At 36.5% G+C, this 26,264-nt stretch overlaps 1 protein-coding gene across 7 annotated transcripts in view; it reads right to left on the bottom strand.

Annotated features, from left to right (window-relative positions):
- The window catches only part of Vps13a (vacuolar protein sorting 13 homolog A), a 207,091-nt gene that overhangs the window by 31,030 nt on the left and 149,797 nt on the right, over positions 1 to 26,264 (bottom strand). For all 7 annotated transcript variants that reach the window (XM_087908056.1, XM_087908058.1, XM_087908057.1 and 4 more), the window contains exons 54-67: positions 23,597 to 23,829; positions 22,799 to 22,952; positions 21,888 to 22,034; positions 21,335 to 21,416; positions 20,180 to 20,249; positions 15,255 to 15,360; positions 9,861 to 9,974; positions 8,308 to 8,453; positions 6,637 to 6,718; positions 5,270 to 5,383; positions 4,116 to 4,191; positions 3,871 to 4,034; positions 3,382 to 3,427; positions 3,166 to 3,289 (exon numbers count right to left, since the gene is read on the bottom strand). In XM_087908056.1, coding sequence (XP_087764182.1) covers positions 3,166 to 3,289; positions 3,382 to 3,427; positions 3,871 to 4,034; positions 4,116 to 4,191; positions 5,270 to 5,383; positions 6,637 to 6,718; positions 8,308 to 8,453; positions 9,861 to 9,974; positions 15,255 to 15,360; positions 20,180 to 20,249; positions 21,335 to 21,416; positions 21,888 to 22,034; positions 22,799 to 22,952; positions 23,597 to 23,829 — 1,658 coding nt within the window. The remainder of the gene's footprint in view (positions 1 to 3,165; positions 3,290 to 3,381; positions 3,428 to 3,870; positions 4,035 to 4,115; positions 4,192 to 5,269; positions 5,384 to 6,636; positions 6,719 to 8,307; positions 8,454 to 9,860; positions 9,975 to 15,254; positions 15,361 to 20,179; positions 20,250 to 21,334; positions 21,417 to 21,887; positions 22,035 to 22,798; positions 22,953 to 23,596; positions 23,830 to 26,264) is intronic.

Here is a 26,264-nt window from a genome sequence, read left to right as displayed (position 1 = left end):
GAAGTAAATTAGTCCATTAAGCTGGAAAAAAAAATCTGAATTAGATCAGTAGACTCTGCCAATTTCCCTTTTGTCTCATTATACTATGATTTTACTAACTGCTACCCTGTGGAGAATGGGCAAGATCTGTATAATGTTTGGATGGTGCCTCCATAGAAGTCTAATGTTCTAATCTCCAGAATGATTAAGGGTTCCTTCATGGCAGAGTCTATTGTGTGATTAAATCAAGAACTGCAAACTAAGGGAATAATGTAGGCACACTCTAAATGCCACCAAAAGTGTCCTCAGGCAGAGAGAGAGCAGACACATGAAGGAGAAAGGAATATGAAGATAAAGGCAGAAAAGGGAAAAGGGCAGCTACAAAGCAAGAAAAGCCACCAGCTACTGAGATCTTCAAGAGGCAAGGCCCTGTGAGAGAAACGCTCTCCCTTGTCACCAGGTTTGTGGTAATTTATTACAGTGGCCAGAGGACATGTTATGCAGTATGTAAAGGATCCCTCTATATTATTTCCTGTCACTGCATACAAATATATAATAGCTTAATTACAAAACAATAACAACAACCAAAAACCAGACTACCATATGCTCAGTGATAGTCTAAGTGTAGTGGGAAAAGGTAAGAGTCACTTCACTCATAGAATCTGCATTTTGGAAAGACACAGTTAAGGTAAAATATAGTATATTAAATAGTGGTTAAAAAAACTAAGATTAAAAATAAAGAGAGGAAGGGAAATTCAAAATATCTTGAGCTAAGGTATGGGTAAAATAAAATTTTAGAGTGGCCACAGGAAGCCTTAGTGGAAAAGCAACTCATAAAAAAGGAAATGAGTCTTTGTGCAGATCAGGGAAGGGTGTTCTACCCAGAGGAGCGGGACTACAAAGGTAAAGAGGGAGGCCATCATCTTCAAATTAAACTCTGTCTCCCAAGTGCTGGGACTAAAGGCGTGTGCCACCACTTCCAAGATAACCTCAAACTTTTCATGGGAACTTGGGACTTCTCTTCTAAACTCCAGACTCTCACACTAAATAACTTATTTGACATTTCCATTTGGGTGTGGAAGAGAAATTGAAAGCTCAGTAAGTTTACAAAATATCTTTCAATTCTGTTGTTCTCACCCCTTTCCCAGCATGTTCACCGAGTTAGATCTCTTTTCATGGCTCCTGGCATGGGAATGGTCAAATTGTTACCACCTCTCTTCTTGATTACAGTCAAGGAGTCCATTTTATCCTTAATCTCCCTGTAGCTTACCACAGCTCACATACCTCCTCTGACTTAAAACCTTCTAAGAGTCTTAAGAAAAAGCCAAAGTCCTCTCAACAAGTAAAGCTGACAACACTGAGTCTACACAAGAATGAGAGCAATCAACAGCCAGGCAAAGGGTCCCTCCTCCTCACTGTTATTTTCTATGGATAGAGTCAGGGAAAGGGGGGGACTGTGTATCTAAGCTGCAATGAACAGTCCCAATCCAAGCCAACACTGCTGCTTGCTGTCTGCCTTTGCTTGATCCAGAGGCAACCTGTTCCCAATGTTTGACCCTTTGGGGTAATGAATTACCTTTATGCTGAGAACTCGGTGCCCGTGTGTGTCCTGTACTGACTCCGAGGGGACCAACCTCCCTTACACCTACTCTTTGAGAAATAATAAGGAAGAAAGGAAGACAACACTTTTCCACCACCACTTTGGTTAGCCTTGTCTCTCTTAATGTGCCCTTTTTTCTTCTTCATTCTTTTTTGTCTTTCAAAACTGGGGGCTAAACACAGGGTTTTGAGTCCCATCCCCAACTCTATCTGCTTTTGCCTTCATGGCATATTTTTTTTTCCTTTTGCCACTTAACATAACATACAATACATATTTATCAGTCATTTGCTTTACTCTCCTACTAAAGTATAAGCTGTAAGGACAGGAATACTGCCAGTAATGTTCAGAAATGGTTTCTTAAGTGACAAGACTACTCTCTAATTCATTTTATAGAGATACATAACTCTGTGTGTGTGTGTGTGTGTGTGTGTGTGTGTATGTAGCCAACAGTTCATTAGTATGTGTAGATTAGTATGTCTCAATCTATTTACTTACTTTTACCTTCCTGATGCATCAAAGTTGAGAGAAATGTTAAAGTTTTCCATTATATACATATCTGAGAAGTTCTTATAATTACATCAGTTTATGTTTTATAAAAGTTGAGGAACTGAACTGAATACAAGTTCAAGTTTGTTATCTTTTTGAGATTTTATTATTTGCTAATTATTTCATTCTCAAAAGTGGTTTCCCCCAAAATTAATTCCATCTTAACAAGCATGTGCACTTTACAAATGACATTAAACAGATTCAAGATAATTGTTTCCTTTCTAAATCATATTTTATTATTTTATACTAACTTAGTTCCAACACAGTTTCAATTATTTTGCCTTTGATTCTTATAACTTATTCTCTGTTTTGATGTGCTTCTTCATAAATACATCTCTTAATAGTTCCTGGCCTTTATTAACCCTTCTAAAATGCTTTACTTTGTACTTGATCCTTGAAGGTAATGAGGCCAGGTACAGAATGGCAAGGATTTACCAATGCAAGGTAAATCTAGCAGCTTTGTGAGGTGTCTGTATAGCTTGCTACATGTTTTGAATTCCTTGGGTTTCAAACTTCTGAACTTCTCTGAGAACCATGGCTCAAAATGTTATACTTATGAAGTCAAAGCTACAGGGAAAAGAAACTGACCCCTTTCCCTATTTTACTATACTATACAAAACCAGAAACAAGCAATGAGGAGAGAAGAATGAATGTAACAGATCTTAAAATAAGATCATAAACGTATGGTAAAGACAAATTCAATATGAACTAAAGAATGACATTTTTTTCTCAAAACCAGGGAGGATTTGCTGATTTAAAACAGATACATACAGCATATACTGATAAATTTCATCGTAATAAAAGCTTAGCTTACTAAATCATTACTGCCAACAATTGCTAGGAACAGATGACAAAGGAGAGCTCTACAATGCTGAAGTCACATAATGTCAGCACCTTAGAAGGAATCAAGATTAGGAAGTCCTATACCATCTGCCACACCACGGAGTTCATAACTAAGAGCCTGAGAAGCACTGGTAGATACACTTCATTGTTCCTGGCTTCAGAATGTTACTCATCTGTCACTCCCAAAGAGTTTTTACCTTTTGATCCCCTGAAAGGTACTGCTGGCCATGTCTATGATGCCACCTGTTGGCCTTGCCACTGCTCCAACTAAACCTTTCCCGACGCCTTTGAAGAAACCCGCTGCGCCTTCCTTTTGAGCACCTATAAAACATAACCAGCTTAAGCAATTGGATCAGATGAGAATGGAGGCAACTTGTGAGCTATGTGACAACCAAAGCAACTGCAACACTTGCCTTTAATTGGTTTTGTAACAATCCCCGTAATGCCACTTACAAAACCCTGGAAGAAAAACACGATTGAAAAGTTATATTTCCATATGATGCTGACAAAAAAAATCTCAGAGTTTTTTTCTTCTTATAGATCACAAAATTAACATATTTACTTCCTAAGTATTTAATTAAACAAAAGGTTTTTAGAGATTACCTAAATATTTTATATGCCACATTACAATGTTCAATAGTAATTTAACTAGACTTACATGTCTATTTCTTTATTCATAAAATGTTGATTTAAAAGCTATTCTTGGGGCTGGAGAGATGGGGCAACAGTTAAGAGCACTGGTTGCTCTTCCAGAAGACCCAGGTTCAATTCCCAGCACCCACATGGCAGTATAAAGCTGGCTCTAACTCCAATTCCAGGGGATCTGACAATGCACATAAAAATAAACTATATATTAAAGAAGCTATTCCATAACATGTTCAGAACCCCATGAAATTTCTTACAGAAACCAGGCCTTTTCCTCCACGAGTGATGCCTTCTCTAAGGCCAGCTGGCTGCTTATTCATTGCTTCCCTTCTTTTCTGCTGGTAGTCTTCATCCATCGTCATGGCTGCTACTCCTTTAGCCATCGCACTGGTGATTTTGGAGGCAGCACCAGCTAGCCCACCTAATAGAGAGAGTAATATGTTAGCTAGAGGCTCAACTGTGGTTGCTGTCTAGCAGTGCTGCTGGGCTTTCTGCTGCTTACCAACGGCTCCGCCAACCAGTGCTTTCAGTCCTAGTGCCATTCCCTCCACAAACTCTTCAGGACCCTGGATGGCTCCCTAAGGTGACAAAACAAAGTGGCAATAAAAGGATGAGCTCACTGACACATGGAACAAAGACAATGATACCAGCAAAAACTTTTCATTCAGTTTGCAGGGTAATTTCACGACACTCAAAGTGTAAAGGGTACAACAGATCTTGTTCCAGATGAAGAAAGAAAAACAAAAAAGATGTTTGCTCTGCAGTGTAAACTACATGCATGTAAATGGAGACTGATGATTCGTTTTCCAGCTGCCCAGCCTGAATAATCACATAGAAACTATACTAATTACAATACTATTTTGCCAATAGCTTAGTCATATTCCTTGCTAGCTCTTACATCTTGAATTAACCTTTCAACCTGTGTATTGCCATGAGGCTGTGGCCTACCGGGAACGTTCCGGTTCCGTCTGGCATTTGTCTCCTGAGGCTACATGGCATCTCCCTGATTCTGCCTACTCTCTCTCTATATCTCTGTTCTGATTTCCCGCCTGATTTTATTCATGAATAAATAAAAGTAGCACATCTACGGAAGGACATCTCATATCACATGCACAGTTTATATAGTATTCTTGATAAGTTTTTATAAAAATTAAAATTCTTACTATTTCTGATTTCTATATCACAATGTACAGAATAAAAATTAGTTCTACTTTGCTTTTGTTATGCATTTCGTAAGTAAAGTGGGTAAACTCCAAATATGTTTATGGAAATCATGAAGGAATGTAGAACAAATTCTTCTTTTCTATTTCCTATTAAGACTGCTTTGTATAGCACCAGCTAATATGGTTATTTTTACAGTCACATACTTTTGTGCAAAACAAAACTACCATCCATGGTAAGCTTCCTTTTCCTACAATCTAAACTGTATTCATGGTTTTATCTTAAAACAACACTTAAAGTTAGGGATCTTAACAAAAGCTTAAGTTGAAATTTGAAGGAAAAAGGTAGAAGTTGCTCCTATTAAAATAAATGTAATTTTGTAGGTCTCTCAAAACTAGTTTATGCGTACAGTTTAAGTTAACAAAAAATGTTTTATATAGTAGGAAATCATTACTTTATACTCTTCATTACATAATACAAAGATAAATATTTTACCTGGTAAGGTTCATAAAAAAATGCTTCTACGCCTTCTGAAAATTCTCTAATTAAGCCAAAGGGATTTCCCAAAACATCAAGTCCGAGAATGAGTACATACATTTGCTTAATAGCCTAAAAATGAAACATGAGTATCAACGTCATGAGAGGATAGCAGACACATCCAGTTTGCGCAGGCTAACATCTTTATTACAAATCTCAAGACCTAAACTTTATCACTATTCCTTTTTTGCATTTTATTTTATTTATATGGGTGTTTTGCCTCCATACATATTGGTGTACCACATGCATACAGTATCCTCAGAGGCCAGAAGAAGGTGTTAGATGCCCTGGGACTGGAGTTACAGAAATTGTGGGCTGCCATGTGGATTCTGAGAATCAAACCATCATACTCGGGAAGAACAGTGAGTGTTCTCCAGTCCTCTTATCTTGATTCGTCATTTAAAAATAATTACTAAAAACATGTGTTTGTAATGTATGTGGAGGTACATACTGTGTGTGGGTAACTGTGGAAGGCAGGGGTCAACCTTAGGCATCATCTTGAGGAATACGATCATTCTTCTTTGAGACAGGCTCTTATGAGCCTAGACTGATGGCACGTAAACCCCAGTGACTGTGTCTCTGACTACTCAGTGCTGGGACTATAAGAACATACTAGCACACTTGGCATATTTACATGGGTTCTGGGGCTCAAACTCAGGTCGTCAAGCTTACAAGGCAAGTACTTCAAGTGACTAAGCCACTTCACACAACCTTATACTTAGTTTTTGAAAAGCAACTTGGTGTTACTGTGAAAAGAGATAAAAAGAAACTCTAGATTCCAGAGTCTAGAACACAAAAAAGGTTTTCGGTGTTCCATTACTTGTGAGCTACTGCTACCAGCATCTTACAGATTTCCCAGTGTCACAGCACATGGCAAAAGTGAAATGCACGCCCAGAACTCAGGTCTAAATCTTGAGATAGAGGAATCTTTCTAAAGTTGAACAGATTCACAGAAACAAGGCATGTAGTGGACTCAATAACTCCACACTAAAAATATTTGTGTTCATCAGTGACTGAAAGTTTGAAGAAACTAAGCATGATGAATTAACATATTATTAAAAAATATATGTATTTCTAATCCATACTGATTCAGAAAAAATTCTAATGATGTTTTTTATTTTGTTTCGTTTTACGAACAAGGACAAAAAATTGAAACGGTGGTTGGGCTGAAGTTCTTAATAAATCTGAGGAGGAAAAACCATGTTTAAAAATTTGAAAACTGTTATTTGCTTTCCTGACACATTTATAGTGCACATGCATGGACATGCAGAAGGCCTGACTAGCTCACATATTTCTATCCATTTTTAAGGTAATCTCACACTAACCTGTTTTGAATAGTGTCTTATTACTTCAGATTGCAGTTCAGATGTTGTACGGAACTGGTAGTTGAGTTCAATAAAGGCAAGTCTGAAAAAAAGTTAACAAATATATGTATATATACAAACATTTATGTCTGCATGGAGGGGAACAATTCTTTTAAAAAGATATTGATGACTAGTTTTATTTTCTTTAGAATTTTCATCTTCAGATGTCTCCCAATACATTTATTCAATATAATTCTTGGCACATTCTAGTGAAAGAAATTCTCTAATGACCTGACAAAATCTTTAACTCATATCCTATAGAAAAAAACACTGAAGACTAAGACAAAGATCTCAGCCATGGACTTATAGAACTATTTCCCAACTCTGCCCTAAAAGACCCCCCAAAAAAATGTTTTGACAAGCTGAGATGACTGAGGGGCCACCTGGGAATGCCCAGGTTTCTGCTGCTGCCTGCCGGTCTTCCTTCGAGGACTAACTAGGACTAACTAACAGAGGCAGCAACTAACTCACTAACTGGAGAACTCTTTTTGCTGACCATGAAAACAGAAAGATCCATTCCCACTTTATTCTGATGCCTTCAGACCTGTGCTCTTGTGCTGACTGTTTTCTAGTTAGACTCAGAGTTGCCTCTGACTCTCATGCTGCTCTTACTAAGCAGGCATGCTAAGACGTGTTACCTGGAAAGAGCATTCTTTTCTAAAACAGTCTCTACTCAGACACTCCTGTAGGCTACTCACACTCGAGTATAAATATGAGTTTTGTCTGCTTTGGAGATGAGCTCTCACTCTGCTGCACGTGCTCATCGTGAACTCCTGAACTTCAGTCACCTTTCCATCTCAGCCTCTAAAGGGCAGGGCTGCACGTGTGTCCCGCAATGTCTAGTCTAAAAATAAATGCTTGACTACAATACATTTAAATTGATCCCTTCATTGTCCACTTCCTTCTATTCTGTCCAGTCACATATTCACTGAAAAGTCTTCATCTGATGGACTTGCAAGCCTTATCTATTCTTTATTTTTATTTTTTTTAAAAAGAAAACAAACTACCTTTCTTTCATTTTACATAACAATCCCAGTTCCCACTCCCTCCCCTTCTCCCATTCCCTCCACCTACCCCCGCCCCATCCACTCCTCAGAGAGGGTAAGGCACTTTGCTTTGGGGAAGGTCCAAGGCCTTTCCTACTATATCTAAGCTGAGCAAAGTATCCCTTCAAAGAGAATGGGTTCCCAAAAAGGAAGTAGGAATAAATCTTGGAGTCTACCGGTGGCCCCGCACTCTGCCCCACTCATACAACTGTCACCCACATTCAGAGGGTCTAGTTTGCCCGGAGTGGGTGAGCTCCCGTTAGCTCAGGTAAACTGTTTTAGTGGATGTCATCATATCTTTTAAGTATCCACTTCTTTCAAGGAACCTTAATTCAAAGTAGAGTTTCTAAAATATATAAAACTAAATATCCCACATCTCTTTTTCTTAAGGAAATTACTTAAAATTTAGTCTTAACTAAGTCATTAAGGTCAGGTAAAATACTCGGAATTATTTTGATTATAACCCTCTTAAAGACCGAAACCACAATTCACCCATAATTTTCAATATGCTTTTCACATTTACAAAAATTTTAGGTGAACATAAATGAACCATTCATCAGTTTATAGATTTAAGTATTAACCATACTTAAAAACTACATCTTGCACATCTGTAAGGGTGGCACCAATACTCTTCAGCAAAAGATTTAAAGAATGAACAGGAATCAGTCCTCCACGTTGTCCTGAATCTTTAGCTTCTTCTCTACCAGAGCTCAGTGAAACACTCAAATGCAACTGAAAAGATAAAGAAATACATTGGAGCACTTTCACCATAGTGACAACTTTAACTTACACAAAATAGTTTAATATTGAGTTCATTAAACCATAAATAAGATCTTAAAGTTCCTTGAATTATGCCAAAACCCAGTAACTAAGAGCTTAAGTCAAAACCCAACATACCTCTGCAATTTAAAATTTAATTTAAACTTCACCATTTAAGATGTCATAATTGAATTCTACTCCTTTTATATTTTTATGAGACAGGATGTGAGTACATAGCCCAGACTATCTGGACTTGGAATCCTTCTTTCCTCAGCATCATGAGTGCTGAGCTTACATATACTATTACACCCATCTTCGACGCTATTCTCATGGCATTGTGCTGATCCTAGGAAAATGTTCACTCAATATATTTGTTAGTAACGTTAGTGACTTAGATTTTGAAGTTGTTAATAATAACCACATATTTCCTAAAGTTTACAAATTCAACTGTTAGAATTAGGTTAGCACAATAAAACCAGTTTAAAAGCACTTTTGTGTTGTACTGCATGTGTGTATTTGTCTGAGTATGTATGTATGTATATATGTATGTGTGTATGATTGTGCAATAATTTAATGTGCTACAAATAACTTGTAGAAATTATGTTAGCAATTTAGATTAGCACTAGCAAGATGGCTTAGTAGTATATAAAGGAGCTGCCAAGTCTGACAGCCTGAATTCAATCCTTGGAAACCACATGGCCAAAGGAAAAAACTGACTCCTACAAGTCTCCATGTTCGCAAATGACAAGCGCATGCACACATTAGACTTAGATTTGGGCTGGCGAGATGGCTCAGTGGGTAAAATTACTTGCAAGATAATTCTGTCAAATTGAGTTCAAACCCAAAACCCATGGTGGAAGGAGAGAAGGTTATCTTCTAACCTCCTATCCACCATGACAAAGACAGGCCTATACTCACATATACACATTGTGTGCACACACACCAAACACTCACACACAATAACTAAAATAATTAAAACTTATAATTATATTCTGTGCTCAACTCTTTTTGTGCTGTAGTGTGCATGCATGCATGTGTACACTGACCTTCTGATTCTGAAGTTCACTTAATAACGAACTAACAACTAAAACAATCATCATATATGAAACTTTAAAAATTATCACAATTTACTAAAAAAAATAAAGTCAAAAGGTCAAGATATAGACATAGGTTATATATAATTTCAATATTATTTCTAAATGATAAAATATACTCTTTTAAAAATGTAAAGGATCAATTCCTCTGTTATTTATATCTGTAACTGTAAAACTATACAATTACTATGTTGTTACAGAAGATAATTTAAGTGCTAATTCCCTAAAACATCAAATCAATTTCTAACTATTTAGTTTAAAAAACAAAAATTGTGTAGTTCCTTACCTTGATAGGAGATATATGGAAATACTCGAAGAGATTGATTTGAGATTGATCTACTGATGAAACTGTTTCATACTCTTGTTCAAATGTTTCTACATCCTTATGAAAATATTCAACCTATACAAGAAATATAAGCACCAAAAGGTATGCTTATATGTAAATATGTAAGATATTTAAATTTAATGCGTCACAGGTTAAAAAAAAAAACAAAAACAAACTAACACTCAGAGTCAACATTACCCGTAACTGGAAGTTACTGTCTCAGAAGTAACTTGTATTGTTCCTGCCAGAAAGTCTGCCACAAACCACATGATATACGTATCTTTTAAGTTTCTATTAAATGGTATCCAGTTTTTCATCATGTGACTACAGATCCTATTTTAAGAGAGCACCAACACATTCCAGCAACATATTTTTTTCTGTTTATTTGCTTTTCTAAACACAGTTCTATAACAGTCTGCAGCACTTTATGTCTGTCTTGCAGCAGTTAGAGACCAGTAGTACAAATGTAAAAAGGAAAAGGCACTGAATAATTTTGCGTGAGGTAGCAGCGGTTTTAATTTTGGTAATCATTAACACTTCCTTTCCAAATATGCACAGACCTATGTTACTTCTGTGTCCTGAAAAAACGTCCCAAGAACTTGAAGTTACAGAAATTTTGTAGTTAATAAAAGTAAAAACTGAACAGATTCTAAATTATGCTGGATACCATCAAACATATTCACATAGGTAATTATACCTGTATTAAGAAGCAGGGACAGACAAATAAAAATAAAACCAATATTCCTAATACTGCCTGAAACTCTCCCTAAATTACTGAAAAATAAAATACATATCCAGGAAATGTGTGAACTCAGTTCAAGTACAACAGATGTAAAAATAATGTTAATAATACTAATAGTAATGCTGGAAAATACCAGAGAAAAATCTTAAAAGCAGAAAGCTGATGTACAGAAGCCAGAAGGTAAGTGCTGATTTTGTAAAAGGCAGGAAGGAACAGTACTCAGAGTGTTGTATGCCCCGCTGACTAGCCATCCAAGGACAGCATAACTACTTTTGGAAGTGAAGAAGCCAGAAAGAATATTCCAAGATAAAGTCTGAGAATCTGTGGCTAACTAACCTACATGATACAAAAATCATGTAGTTTGAGTTTTCTGAAACTCAAAGCAACTAATCGTTTTAGTTTTGTTTTCTGTTGCTATGAAATACGTCAACACAAGTAATTTTAATGGAGTAAAGGACGATCAGCTTACAATTCTAGGTTACAGTGCATCACTGTGGGGTAGCCACATTCACAGACAGGCAGAGAGTGACTCCATGGAGAGTGGGCGTGCTACTTACTCACTTTACTTTTTCCTACCCTACACAATCCAGGACCCAAAGCTGGGGATGGTGCCTCCCACAATTTGGCTGGGCCTCTTCCCATCAGTTCATGTTTTCAAGACAGCCCTCAAAACTCAGACATCATAGGCCAACCTAATTAAGACAATTCCTCAACTGAGAGTCTTTTTTACAGGTGATTTTAGAGTGTGTCAAGCAGACAAATTAGACATCACATGACTTCAAACTTTAATTTGAATTAGAACAAAAGAACAAAAATCCCAGGAAAAAAGTAAGTATAAAATAAGCCACACTCAGAAAGGCAAGCATTGTTATTTCTCATATACAGAATCAAGATTTAATATAACTACAACTTTAATTACAATTTGTAAGTATGTATAATTACATATATAAATAATTATATGTGAAAAGAGAAGAGGAATTATGAGGAGAAAGATTTAAAGGAAGAACAGGAGGGGGAAAGGAGAGGAAGAAGGCAAAACAACTTGTTTTTTTTTCTCCTATGTATAAGCAATCAATTGTCTGTTCACCCCCCACATGTCTATATATTTAGAAAGATAACATAACACATATTTTTTCATTACTTTTCTTACATGATTAAACTAAGTAATGTATTATATATACTTATATTGAAAAGAGACTGCTGTACAAGTGAGGAGCTGAGTTTGATTCTCACAGAACCGAGTAAAAATCCAAGTACAACAGAGTATGCTTGGAATCTCACCTCAGGGGAGGAAGATTCCTGAGGCTTGTTGGTCAGTCAATCAAAGCAAATGAGTGAACTCCACTTTCACTTGAAAAATATCAAACTCTGGCACTCACACACATGTGCACACATACCCTCTCACATCTGTAAAAGCAAACACATGTGCACACACACACTATTTAACTAATAAGGGAAGTGAACAAATTTCAAGGCAATAGTCAAATCTCCTACCTAGAAAATTAAAAAGAACACAAAAGCAAGGAGGAAGGGGTTATGAATAAAGAATAATTAAAGCAACACAGACAGTAGTAAAACAGTAGAATAAACAATGAAAATGAAAAACTGATTCTTTGAAAGGACTGTAGAGGGAACTTTATTTCAGGATTTACCAAAATAAATGGCTTATAAAGAAATACCATCAATAATTTTCTGCCAATAAACTAGAAAACTCAGATGAAATAGACAGATTCCTAAAAATCCCAGTAAAGTGGTGAAACTGACTCAAGAAGAAAGTGACCATTTAAAATGATCTCTAAGCAGTGAGGTGTGACCCTAAAACTACCTGAAAGGGAAACGCTAGTACAGCTGCACCACTACTGAATTCTAGCAAACATTTCAAGAGGATCAGAGCTTCACAAATGCCTCCAAAAAGCAGAGGAAGAAGAGACATTTCTTAACCCATAATATAAAGCCATTACTATTCCAACATAAAAACCAAAATAAGAAGGACACAAGAAAACCATAGACTATTATCTTTTAAGAATATGAGCATAAAAGTCTTTAGCCAAATACTGGAAAACCAAATTTGTCTGCATGATGTATTGTAAGGAGCCACCTGGAGAAATCGCCATTACGAGATGGCACAGGTGGTCCTACAGCTTGGAGGTATACAAGTCCATATTTGGCATAGCCACATGGGGTTGAGTGCCCTTGCCTGCACATGCGCAACTGAGCCTTGGTTCCCTAGCCTATCCGGAACCCCCGGGCACTAGCAGAACGGTATTCACCAATCAGGACAGTTTCCGAGTCCCTCCACCCTTTAAAAGCAGCTTCCTCTGGGCCTTTCACGCTCTCTCTCACTTCCTCTCCCCCTTGCTCTCCCTCTCTCTCTCTCTCTCTCTCTCTCCCTCTCTCGTTCCCTGCTTTCCCCTTCAACCGAGTGCTCCAATAAAGGTGTGATTTGGGAAGGATTCTCGATTTCGTGGTCGTTCTGCTTGCTGGTCAAGCAGCAGCGCCCCCCGCAATGTATATGAACAATACCAAATAAATGTAATTATTAAATACACCATCAAAAACTAGAAAGAACTCAGGGTAACCTAACACTGAAAATCTTACTCTATGATCAGAAACAATCCACCAATGCATATTTCTCATGGCTGTTGACTATCTCACTAGCTTCAAGGAAGGCAAACAAGGATGAAAAAGCAAAAGCACACGCACCAAAAACCAAAGAAATAGAACTACTTTTTTCAGATGATCTGATATTAAATAGGAAAGCCAAAAGATACATAATAGAGGCAACAAACTAACACAGTATGCTGTAAATGACAAGAGCTACATATGAAGAGCAGTTGTATTCCTATATGTACCAGCATTATAACCCCACGCTGAAACCATATAATATATACAACTTCATGCATAATAGCCCAGCAAAAATAAACACCTAAGAATACATTTAAAGTGCAAAATCTACACTCTGAAAATGACAATGAATTGTTTGAAGAACTTGACAAACTTATTTAAAAATTCATATGTAACTGCAAGGGCTCAAGTTAGCCTAAATAATCTTCAAAAAGAACAACAAAGTACTGGATCATACCCCAGTTATGGAACTCACTGACAATGAGAAAAATTAAGGCTGGCAAAATGACAGACATACAGATTTCAGAAATAAAATTATTTAGTTTTTTCTTGCAAAAAGAATCCAACTATGCAATATAGGAACAAGCAGTGTTTCAAAACATGCTGCTGAGGCAGCTGTCAGTTATTTCCAGAACTGGGGTCTTTATGTCACACATACATAGAAATAAGACAAATGGATCAAAACGTAGCTGTAAAAGTTTAGGCTTTAAAGACTTAGCTACATGGTAAAATAGTTATGACACAGGATTTAGCAAATGATTTTTAAAAAGCATATTAAAAGCATGAATAACAAATGAAAAAATATTTTGTATTTTCTTAACATTAAAAACTTCTGTGCTTCTCACCAGAACATTAGAAAATGTTTGAAAAATCATATGGCCTGTCAAAGACCAATTAGGATGCACAGAGAACTCTGGAAATTCAACAGGAAGAAGACAGCCCATTATATAACCTGAGGAGCCTGAGCAGACACTTTCCACTGAAGATACACACATAGCTAGCACATCAAGAGATTCTCAGCAGGGGGCTAGGTGGGCTCAGTGGGTAAAGACAATGCCAAACCTGATCTTGGCACTCACATGGAGAAAGGAGAGGACCAACTCCTGTGAGCTGGTAAGTGACCACCACATGCATGTTATGGCATACTCTTACCTCCCCACAAGCAACTAAATGTTAAAAAAAAACTAGTATCAATATCAGACATACAAGCCCCAGTGAGGAGCCAGTTTCTACCCACTAGGATAGCCAGAACGAAAACCACAAACAATAATTGTTGTAGGTAAGGATGAGAAATCAGAGTTCTCACATTCTGGAACTAAAGATGGTAAGATGGAAGCATGGCAGAGTCACTTTAGAAATTAAAATTTTAAAATGATTGAACACATGAAATTGCTGGTGAATTTTTTAAAAGATTAAATTTGATGAAACATAATTACTATGTTACTTAGCAATTCTACTCCTAGGCATGTATATATATGAAAAATGAATAGTCTACGTTGACAGAAAATTATGTCCATAAAGAACATCATCGTTCTAGAAAAAATGTAAAAGCAATCCAGATTCAAGCGAGCGACAAATAAACAGGTGCAGTACAACAAACCCAGGTAAAGGACTGTTAGTTGGAATGACATGTTGATACATAACACAACACAGAGAAGCACTAAAAACATGCCAAGTGATAGAGATCGAAGGCAGCTGGAGAGGAAATGGGGATGAATATGATATTTCATTGTATACATGTATGAAATTCTCATAAATAAAAAATTAATTATGAACCAGCAGCTCATGGTATGATTCTGTGCATGCAAATGTTACAGGGAGAAAGCACATTCACATTTATGTAGTATATAAACATTTAAGATGTGCTGAGAGACTCTTGAATTTGATCAGGTAGTAACTACAACTTTACCTACAAAGTTTGGTAATATTTTCTTAGACTGTCTCTTTTCATATCCTTTCCTGTCAGATGCTGTCACTTTAAGTCTTACCTCTGTGTTCTCAGCCACCTCAGCTTTTGTGACAAGGTCTGCTATGGCATACACAAACCCAAGATCCAATCTGAGATCCATTTCTTGAATCAACACTTTGAAATACCTATATTAAAATGTTAGAAGCATTCATTTTCTTTTCAAGTAAATAAATTAAGAAATTAGACGAAATAAATTAGAATTTTGAAACCTGGGACTAAAGAATGCAATGAACCATGCTATACTTTAACATCAAGAAGCTAAAACATGAAAGTGGCCACAGAAAAGAAATTGACTTGTGACAAAAGGTCATGAAATAGACCATTACATAACAACAATAATGAATAAACAAACTATATGTGGCAAATCATTACATCTAAATAAAAAATTTTAATTAAAAAAGCAAGTCCTACAAGTCTTTTACAGTTTTAAATATTTTGAGAAAATTGGGCATCAATCCAGCTAGCTAGAGAGATGACCTCATTGGCTGCTGCTCTTCCAGAGGATTTGGTTTGATTCCCACCACCCACTGAATGCACATAACTGACTGCAACTCTAGTCCCACGGAATCCCATTTCCTCTACTGCCACAGCAGCCACCTGACATATAAAATGGTGTGCAGACATATACAGGCAAGATATTCATCCTCATAAAAATAAGGGCATAAATTTTAAAGAAAACTAGAAAATAAAAATAAAAGCAATTTAACCATGCATACACAGTCAAAATATATTTATTTTAAAATTTGATCTATTATCAGTGTGCATGTGTGTGGGCCATGTGCAAACAGTACATTGTGTAGACAGTTCTCTCCTTCCACCATTATGAAGGTTCTAGGGATCAAACTTAGGCTTTACTAGGTTGTGATAGTGTCTTTATCCACTAAGACTTCTTCATAATACTGATCCATAGTACTGCACTTATTTTAATTTTTTATTGATATTTATTGAGCTCTACATTTTTCTCTGCTCCCCGCCCTGCCTCTCTCCTCCCCCTTCAACCCTCCCCCAAGGTTCCCATGCTCCAATTTACTCAGGAAATCTTATCTTTTTTTACTTTCTACATCCCATGTAGATTAGATCTATATTTACCTCTCTTAGTGTCCTCATTGTTGTCTAAGTTCTCTGGGATTGTGGTTTGTAGGCTGGCTTTCTTTGCTTTATGTTTAAAAACCAACTGTGAGTACATGTGATAACTGTCTTTCTGTGTCTGGGTTACCTCACTCAAAATAGTGTTTTCTAGCTCCATCCATTTTCCTGCAAAATTCAAAATGTTATTTTTTTCTGCTGTATAGTACTCCATTGTGTAAATGTACCACATTTTCCTTATCCATTCTTCAGTCGAGGGGCATTTAGGTTGCTTCCAGTTTCTGGCTATGAAACAAAGCTGCTATGAACATAGTTGACCACATGTCCTTGGGGCACGACTGAGCATCCTTTGGATATATACCCAAAAGTGGTATTACTGTGTCTTGAGGAAGGTTGTTTCCTAATTTCCTGAGAAATCGCCACACTGACATCCAAAGGGGTTGTACCAGCTTGCATTCCCACCAGCAATGCAGAAGTGTTCCCTTTCCCCCAAACCTCTCCAGCCTAAGTTGTCATCAGTGTTTTTGATCTTGGCCATTCTTACAGGTGTAAGATGGGATCTCAGAGTTGTTTTGATTTGCATTTCTCTGAGGACTAAGGATGTTGAACATTTCCTTAAGTGTCTTTCAGCCATTTTTGTTGAGAGTTCTCTGCTTAGGTCTGTACTCATTTTTTTTTAATTGGATTATGTGATCTTTTGGTGTCCAATTTCTTGAGTTCTTTGTATATTTTGGAGATCAGACCTCTGACTGGTGTGGGATTAGTGAAGATCTTTTCCCATTCTGTAGGCTGTTGTTTCGTCTTTTTGACCGTGTGATGCCTCCAGAAGTTCTTTTATTGTATTGAATGTTTTGGCTATGCTTGGTTTTTTGCTATTCCATATGAAGTTGAGTACCGTTCTTTTGAGGTCTTTGAAGAATTTTGCTGGGCATTGCATTGAATCTGTAGATTGCTTTTGGTAAGATTGCCAGTTTGTATGATTTAAGCTTTATAAGTGTTTCTTTGACATATGAGGGTGCCCTTTATTTGGGGCATAGATGTTCGGAACTGAAATTTCCTTTTGATGGATTTTTCCTGTGACTAATATGAACTTCTCTTCTTTGTCTCTTTTGACTGATTTTAGCTTGAAGTCTATTTTGTTAGACATTAGGATAGCTACACCCGCTTGTTTCTTGGGTCATTTGATTGGTATATTTTTTTCCCAACCCTTTACTCTGAGACAATGTCTGTCTTTAAGGTTGAGATGTGTTTCTTGTATGCAGAAGAAGAATGGATTCTGTTATCCAATTTGTTAGCCTGTGCCTTTTAATAGGTGAGTTGAGTCCATTTACATTAAGGGATATTAATGACCAGTGATTGCTATCTCCTGTTAATTTAGTTTTCATCGTTGGTGATGTTAATTTGTGTGTTTTTTTCTTCGGGATTTGTTGTTATGAGATCATCAATTGTCTGTGTTTTTGTTGGTGTAGCCATCTTCCTTGGGTTGGAGTTTTCCTTCTCGTATTTTGTGTAGGGCTGGGTTTATGGCTAGGTATTGGTGAAATCCAGATTTGCCATGGAATATTTTGTTTTGTCCTTCTATGGTGATCGACAGTTTTCCTGGGTATAGTAGTCTGGGCTGCATAATGCATAATGCTTGACTATGTTCTTCTGGCTTTCACTGTCTCCAATGAGAAATCAGGTGTAATTCTGATAGGTCTACCTTTATATGTAACTTGGCCTTTTTCCTTTGCAGCTCTTAATATTCTTTCTTTACTCTGTATGTTTAGTGTTTTGATTATTATTATGTGGTAAGAGGAGTTATTTTTGGGGGGGGGTCCAGTCTATTTGGTGTTCTGTATCTTCATAGGCATATCTTTCTTTAGGTAGGGAAAGTTTTTTTCTATGATTTTGTTAAATAAATTTTCTGTGCCTTTGAGTTGAACTTCTTCTATACCTATTATTCTAAGATTTGGTCTTTTCATGGTGTCCCATATTTCATGGATATTTTGGGTTAAGCTTTTGTTAGATTTAATGCTTTCTTTAACTAATGAGTCTATTTCCTCTATTGTATATTCAGCGCTTGAGATTCTCTCTTCCATTTCTTGTATTCTGCTGTTCATGCTTGCATTTGTGGTTCCTGATCTTTTTCTCATGATTTCTGTTTCTATAATTCCTTCAGCTTGTGTTTTCTTTATTGTTTCTATTTCTGTTTTCAAGTCCTGAATAGTTTCTTTTATATGTTTGATTTCTTTTTCTTGGTTTTCTTTAAGTGATTTGGTGATATCTTCCAATTTTTTGTTTGTCTTTTCCTCAATTTCTTTAAGGGAATTTCTCATTTCATCTTTAAGAATTTCAAACATTCTCTTGAAGTTATTTTTTAGGTCTTTTTCATCTGGTTCATCTATATTTGGTTGTTCAGGTATTGCTGTTTAGGGTCTTTAGGTTTTACTGGTATTGTGTTGCTCTTTGTGGTACAGCGTGTGATCTTACCTATTTTACTCATCTTTTCCTCTAATAGGTGTACTTGGGGCTGTCTGAGATTCTGTTGAATAATCTGCTAGGTGTCAGTGAATTCAAAGCTCAGATGGTTGTTCCTTGTGGTACAGTCAGTGTCACAGTTCTAGTTACCCTGTTGGTTACTCCATGTTTTTGGAGATAGCTCAGCGCTCCTGTGCTTTGCTCTGCTCCCTGAGTTTGCTGTCTCAGGTCGACTTTGGCCTAGGTTGCTGGCTTTGCCCTGTTTCTGTAAATCCTGGTCTGGATCCTCTCCTGCAGAAGTCCCTGGCTTGGAGTTGGATTTGTTCTGGTGGAGGTTGCTGACTCTGGATATTGTCGCTGGCTCAATCCTGATCCACCAGTGTTCTGGAACTGGGTTGGCTCCCAGGACAGGATTTGGTCCTGGCTTCTGCTCCCAGGGGAGCTTGTTTCCTCAGGCCCTCCTGTCTTAGGTGGCTCATTCAGTCCCACTCCTGTGGAATTTGTTGCCCAAGGTGGAGTTATTTGCCTCAGGGCAACTTTGGCCTAGGTTACCTACTTTGACCTTTATCTGTAGATCCTGGTCTGGATTCCCTCCTGTAGAAGTGGGAGCCCAGGGTTGGAGATGGACCTGAAAAGCATTCTGTTTCTGGTCTACTGCCTTGGAGGTCCCAGGCTTGGGTGCTTCCAGACCCACAGAGGACCTACTTACTTTCTCAGAGGTTCCAGACTCACACTTGAACCTGCAGAGGTTCTAGGTTCCTGCCTATTCCCTTTGATGTCCCAGACCAATGCCTAAACCCACAGAGGTCCTGGCTCAGGAATACTCTCTCTGAGGCCCCAGACTCATGCCTGGCCCGCCGAGTTCTCTGGTTCCTGCCTATTCCCTCTTCCCTTGGAGTACCCAGGTTCACTCATGCCCAGACTGGCAGAGGTCCTTGTTCAGGCCTAGTTCCTGGGAGGTTCTAATACTGCATTTTTTAAAGCAGGGTATTTAGTACAATTTATCTCAGTGATAAGGAGGAAGAAATGAAGAGCGGAGTATCACGCAGATGGATGCTGTGGTCCATAATCTGCTTCTTGGAATGAGCAATTTGTGAGTAAAGATGAAAATCTTACTTTTGTTTCTGTTTCCAAAACAATGTATGGTCATTATAAATAATTTAAAACATAAAAAATGCAAATACTAAAGAAGCTGAGATCCAGAAACAACTATTGTTAACATTTAAGTATATTATACCAAAATCTTCTGTTAAGATTATCAAATGTTCAATAGATTTTTTTTTAACCTTTAAAATTTATTATCTTATACTTAAGTATTTGACTCACCTGAAATCTAGTTTTAATAAGAACAAAACTATTTAAATGAGTAAACACACAAGAAATATATGAAACACTTACTTAATGCGTGATATTTGGGAATGTCCTGCAGATCTCATGACAATGCTCACATCTGTAAAGGGCTTTGGTTCTGTGAATGTTAAAAATATGATTATTCTCATCACATTTTAAGCCAAAGGATGGGCATTTTCATTCAATTTAATATACATGTCAATGGAAAATCAATCATGTAGTACATCAGCAGCATAATTAAAATTAATGACATCTACAGGGTCATTTAGTCTTAATTTCAGATCCCAGAATTACCTTTTTAGTTATTTACAGTCATTTTAAGGATAACTAATTACAAATATTAATGACCGTAAATTAGAAGAATGGATTAAAATCATTAGCAAATTGTGAAAACATATTCTAGAGACTTACAGGGTTCACATTTCTAATGGAATTAGTATGCGTGTGATTAAAAGAGTTGCAAGAAATTATGAAAAAAGCCACTAAAAAGTGTGAAGTTCATGATATGCGGTCTGTGGTAGGAATAGAAAAGGGGGAAAAGAGGCGGAGTGAAAGGTGGTAGGAGTAAAAAGAAAATATGGTAAAGAGGCACAAACAAGAAAGAGAGAAGAAATGCAGAAGAGGAGAGAAAGGTAGAAGAAAGAGTATCAGTTATTCTCATTTGGAGAACATAGAACTATTCAGAAAAATGCTGACTCTTGGGGTTAGAGAGATGGCCAAGAGGTTAAGAGAATTGACTGCTCTTCCCTGTACACACACTGGGCAGCATACAATCTGTTACTCAAGTTTCAGGGGATCTGACCTCTTTAGGCACCAGGCATGCACACAGCGTACATATACACTCTCATGCACACACATAAAATAAACAATAAAATCTTAAAAAAATAAATATAAATTTTCTCCTTGTTTATTCAGTTCAAATATTATAGGTTATTAAATAGTTTACATATCAGCAATATGGTTTAAACTTCCTATTTCTACATCGCCAACGCATACTTTTTTAAGTAACCTTTCCCTCAGCATTCACATAATGTTCAAATGATTAACTCCTAGACCTTCAGTAAGCAGCTTCATTATCTAATCTAGAAAAACTAAATTTAAGATAGCCCTCCCCACTCCACTCCCCAAAATCGCCAAACAAAACAAAAACAAAAAACCTAGCCACACAACTATTTATACCACAATCTAAAAATAAACACAAACCTGAGTCCATGGTGACAGACTTTGGAGGTTTAATAGGATAAAACACGAAAGGAAAAATAGCACCATGAATCTGGTTTTGGATCTAGGAAGATGAAATATGAATCAGTATACATCATTTCACATACACAAGTTGACCAGGATACTAGAATTTCAGAACTAGATTCAGATGTCAACACAGCTGATACAAGGTGAAGCTCACTATATCCCTTCACGTCTCCAACTTCAGTCCCGCCCTCCTTTCACTTCCTTTATCGTTTTTTCTACTGTCCTTCTCTCTCTCAAACTATTCCTCCATGCTGCATGACTTCTTTCAGTCTTAGACACTGAGTCTCATTCTGGAGCCCAGGCTGGTCTTGAACTCATGGTTATCCCAGGTTCATCTTATCAAGGGCCAGGATTACTGCCTGCATGTAATTCTGGCTTCTTTTTCAGTTTCTCAGTGTACTTCTTACTTTCTGGCTTCTATCTTGCCTTCTTTGGTTTTGTACTAGATAAAACAGACCAGGGGAACAAATCTGAGCTTTTATTGTTTTGCCTTCCTTTCCAGACTCACCTGTATTCTATAAATCTGAATTCTGAACGATGACTGGTGTGCAGATGTGTTATATTCTACTTTTAGTGCTGGGAGGTAATTTCTCCGTACAGCTATCACATGTGGTTGTAGAATTTTCATGTCATTGCCACTAGGTGTTAAGCGAACCTGAAAAAAAAAAAAAAAAACAAAAAACAACCCAACAGTGAGCTGTTTGACCATTGATTAAAATCATCAATTTATATGAAAATAACTTCAGGATACAGTAATTTAAAATGGAAAGTCTACATAAAAGGGTCGTGTGGTCAGGGAAATGAGTAGAAGCAAAATATAATGATAAATATTCATTATATATACATATGTACACACACACACACATACACACTGAAACCCATTACTTTGTATGCTAAGTTAAGAAGATAAAGTTGAATATGCTAGTGCCTGTCTGTAATCGCAGTACTCTGGGGGCATACACAGAGGATTGCCATCCTTGAGGATAGCTTAATCTACACAGCGAGTTCTAGGCCAGCCAGGGCAAAACTAACCAAACCGCATCAAACCAAAAAAAAGTTTTTAAAGCACAGATTTAAGATTCAAATTTTTATGTTCATATCCATAAAATGTAATATTCGTACGAAGATTATAGCTTGGCTGCATTGCTTTTTATATTTAATCACTAAAACTGACTTTAAGAAAATAATGCAAATCTTGAAATAAAAAAGATCTTGCTTCTTGCTACTTTAAAGAATTATTAGTAACTGGTATCTTGAGAATGTTCAATTTCTTAATATAAAAGCAGGTCAGATGAAGTCTACATTAGCACTAACTACATTCAATATGTTTTGTAATAAGTCAGTTTCTCCTTAAAATTCAGAAAGATTTCAAACAAAAATGTAAAATTAAAAGTTCACATGAGCACTTTTTAAATTTACCGGAATGTTATTGTCCAACTCAATAACCTTGTCTTCCAAAGGCGAAGATTCCGTGTATTCCTTAAACTCCTTCTCCAGCTTCTCGGTGTGTTTTATACTCATTGGCCTCCACCTTGCTTTTTTCTTTGGTTTTGTCTCCCAAACCACATCAGAGCTTACATATGAAAGCAGATATCACAGTATTAATTGATAACAATTAAACTAGTATTTAATTACATGAACTACAGAACTTCCACCCAAGTTTCACAACAGTCTCAGTTATAAGTAAGCACATTTCCAATTTAAAAATGTAAATTTACTCAACTAATACTTATTTAGTTTTTATTCAGGCAATGTTCTAAGTAGAAGAAAAATACCACTGAGCATCCTTGTCATTCTTCATTTTCACTAGAGAGTGACAGATAATTGTAAACACGAATAAATCAATTTGACTATATAGGAGGGGAAAATACTTTTGAAATAAAAAAATATAGTCTAAGACAGAAGTTCAGTCTTAAATACCAGAACTATATTAAAATGGAATGGCCAGTAGGGCCTCATTGAGATTGTGAAACTTCCACAATCTGTAGGGATGCAAAAAAGGGTAAAAACATTTCAGATACGTGAGCAGCTTTAACAAGAACCCTGGAGCAATAGACACTGTGGTGCATGAAGAAGAACGAAGAGACCACTAGCATGGTAGAAACACAGTAGAAGTAGAGGTAACAGAAACCAGAGAGGCCAAATGAAGTAAACCATTTTAGGAACAGATTCTGAGTTTTATCTTTAAATATTATTCCTAATATTAAAGCATCTAACCTTGTAATGCCTATATAGGCTACTTCTTGTTTTGTATAATTATTGACAAGTGAAATTCCAACATCTTGTAATGCCAATACGATTTCTTGCTCTGCTAACTCTGCTTTTTCACTTTCATACGTTACTTTAAACACTTTTGGATCTTCAGTGAATAGAATAATACGCTGCAAACCTTCAAAGAATGACACTAAATAAATGGTTTTTTTCCCCACACTTATAGGGGTCATCATATCCTAAAAGAAAACAATAAAAAACGGAATCAGTTTGTACCCAACAAACATTAAGTCCACACTTGACATTTATATGGTGAGAATACAAATAGCCTGACTTCCTAAAGCTGAGGCAGCGATCTAAATGAACATTTGCATATCACTTGGAGAGAGTTATCACTCGTATGAGCTATTTCAGACAATTCACAGTAATCCAGAGAATGAATAATTGTACAGTACCTGGAAGATCTCCTCACTAAAATAACATGATGTCAGCTGCTACATTATAATGATATTGTTAATCATTAAGTAAAACCAGTTGTTTAAGTACTTTTAGATCATAATAAAATCAAATTTAAAATCCTATAAGCTAAACCAACAACACAAAGTAATATTTACTCTAAATCATTGTAACTCTCTGTAAATATAGTACATATTATAGGTTGTTTAAGCCTCAAATTCACATTTCCTTACACAGCAGAGTAAGAAAAAGTTGCAAGCCTTATAGAGCACTGATACAGCTGGTGCAATAACTCACATTTTCAATTACAGGACTTGAGAGGTTGTGGCAAAAGGATTGCCATGAGTTAAGCTAACCTAGGTACAGTGGGAGCTTTTGTTCCAAAATATAAGACAAATAAAAACGTATATTTATAAAAAGCACTGATTTTCTAAGGGTCACTTAGGAATTTCCTTTATAAATACTGTGTTGGGAGTCAGTGAGACAGCTCAACAGGTAATAAAACATGTAGCCAAGACTGATGACCTGAATCAATCTCCAGGAATCATACAGTAGAAGAAGAAATCTTCTGATATACTGATATTCAAGCTGTCCTCTGACCTACACAAGTTGACCTGTGGTATACTTGTACCTGTAGTGATATTTTATTTATATTGCAATAAATAAAGCTTGCCTGAAGGTCAGAGAGTAAAACAGTCCCACTGGTCAGTCTTACAGACCAGATAATGGTAGAATACACATTTATTCCCAGGAACCACACTAGTTTGCTATAGACACTGGGCATTAGTGGTACACACCTTTAATCCCAGCCTTAGAGAGAAATATAAAATGAGGAGACAGCTCCTCATTCTGAGGATTCCTGGAGGCAGGACTGCCATTTCAGACTGAGGTAGAGGGAAGAGCCAGTGTCTGGATGTTTTGCTTTTCTGACCTTCAGAATGAACCCCAACATCTGTATCTGGGTTTTTATTAATCGTGCTGCACTTGTACTCATGTGTGTACATATGCATAGACACACAAATCTATAGCTATAAGAATAACACATAGAGAAAGTAAAAATAAATGAAAAAACATTGTATTGATATCAGGTCTTTAGATTCAATAATAAAACAGATACAATAAATAAACAATTAAGTATGAATTCTAGTTAGTAAGTATTCTGATTCATAAAAAATTAATATTTAATTCACATTTATATTATAATACATAAAAATTAAAAATTGAAGTTACCACAAAATTGTTACCTAGGTATCATAGCTTTACCTACAAAAACTTCTAAAATAAAACACACAGTACTAGAAGTACAGAGAATTAAGAAAATGGGTATTTCCAAATACTTGGAATCTCTAATATACCAAACTTCAGACTTATCTTTATAAACTTCTAACTATTAGTATTATTTATCTATGCAATGTGATAATCAAGAGATCATATAGGTCATCAATCCCAGCACTTAGGAGGTAGAGGTAGGTGGATCTCCATTGTTTGAGGTCAACCTGGTCTACATAGCACACTCCAGAACATCCAGAATTATTTAAGGAGTCCCTGTCTCAAAAAAACTAAACCAAACCAAATCAAACAAAAGAAAACAAAACCCAATAATCAAGAATTTTTAAAAATTAAAAGTTAGGTTAATTTATAAAATCCACTTTAAAACAAAATCAAATCAACTAAAGCCCACAGCAACAGACAATGGGAAAAAAAAATCCAACTAGTCCAGGAGGTCTGGAGAAATGCCGAGTGGTTAAAAGCATTTCCCAGCATCAACATCAGGCAGCTCACAACTACCACATGTATGCAGGTTATAGGACATCCATGGGAACTTGTATACATATGTAACACATATATAGATACTAGTAAGGAGGCAAATATACCAACACATAAGAGAAACTAAAATCTAAAAAGGTGTAAGTAGAATAAAAAGGTAAAGAAACTCTGAGTAAGAATTTCTTGGTACAATATTTTTTATTGGAAAACGTATGCAAAATAAAAGTGTTTGTAGAGGGCTGGAAAATGGTGAGTCGTTAAGAATGGTAAAACTGGTGATCTCAGTCCCTGAAATGATTGTCATTGGTTTCTACAGCTTGCCATGGAGAAATAACTCCTTTTAGTTTAGGCACCTTACAGAGCTGAACTCTAGTGAGGTGACTGTTCAGTATGGGGCAAAGACACTTGAGAGAGGAATGCTGAAAGGTTTTTTCAAGCATGCCAACTTCGC

The sequence above is a fragment of the Myodes glareolus genome, chromosome 7, assembly GCF_982192425.1.
Source record: "Myodes glareolus chromosome 7, mMyoGla1.1, whole genome shotgun sequence".
NCBI lineage: Eukaryota > Metazoa > Chordata > Mammalia > Rodentia > Cricetidae > Myodes > Myodes glareolus.
Note: the sequence above shows the minus strand (reverse complement) of the source record. Positions and strands in the feature narration are given on the sequence as shown.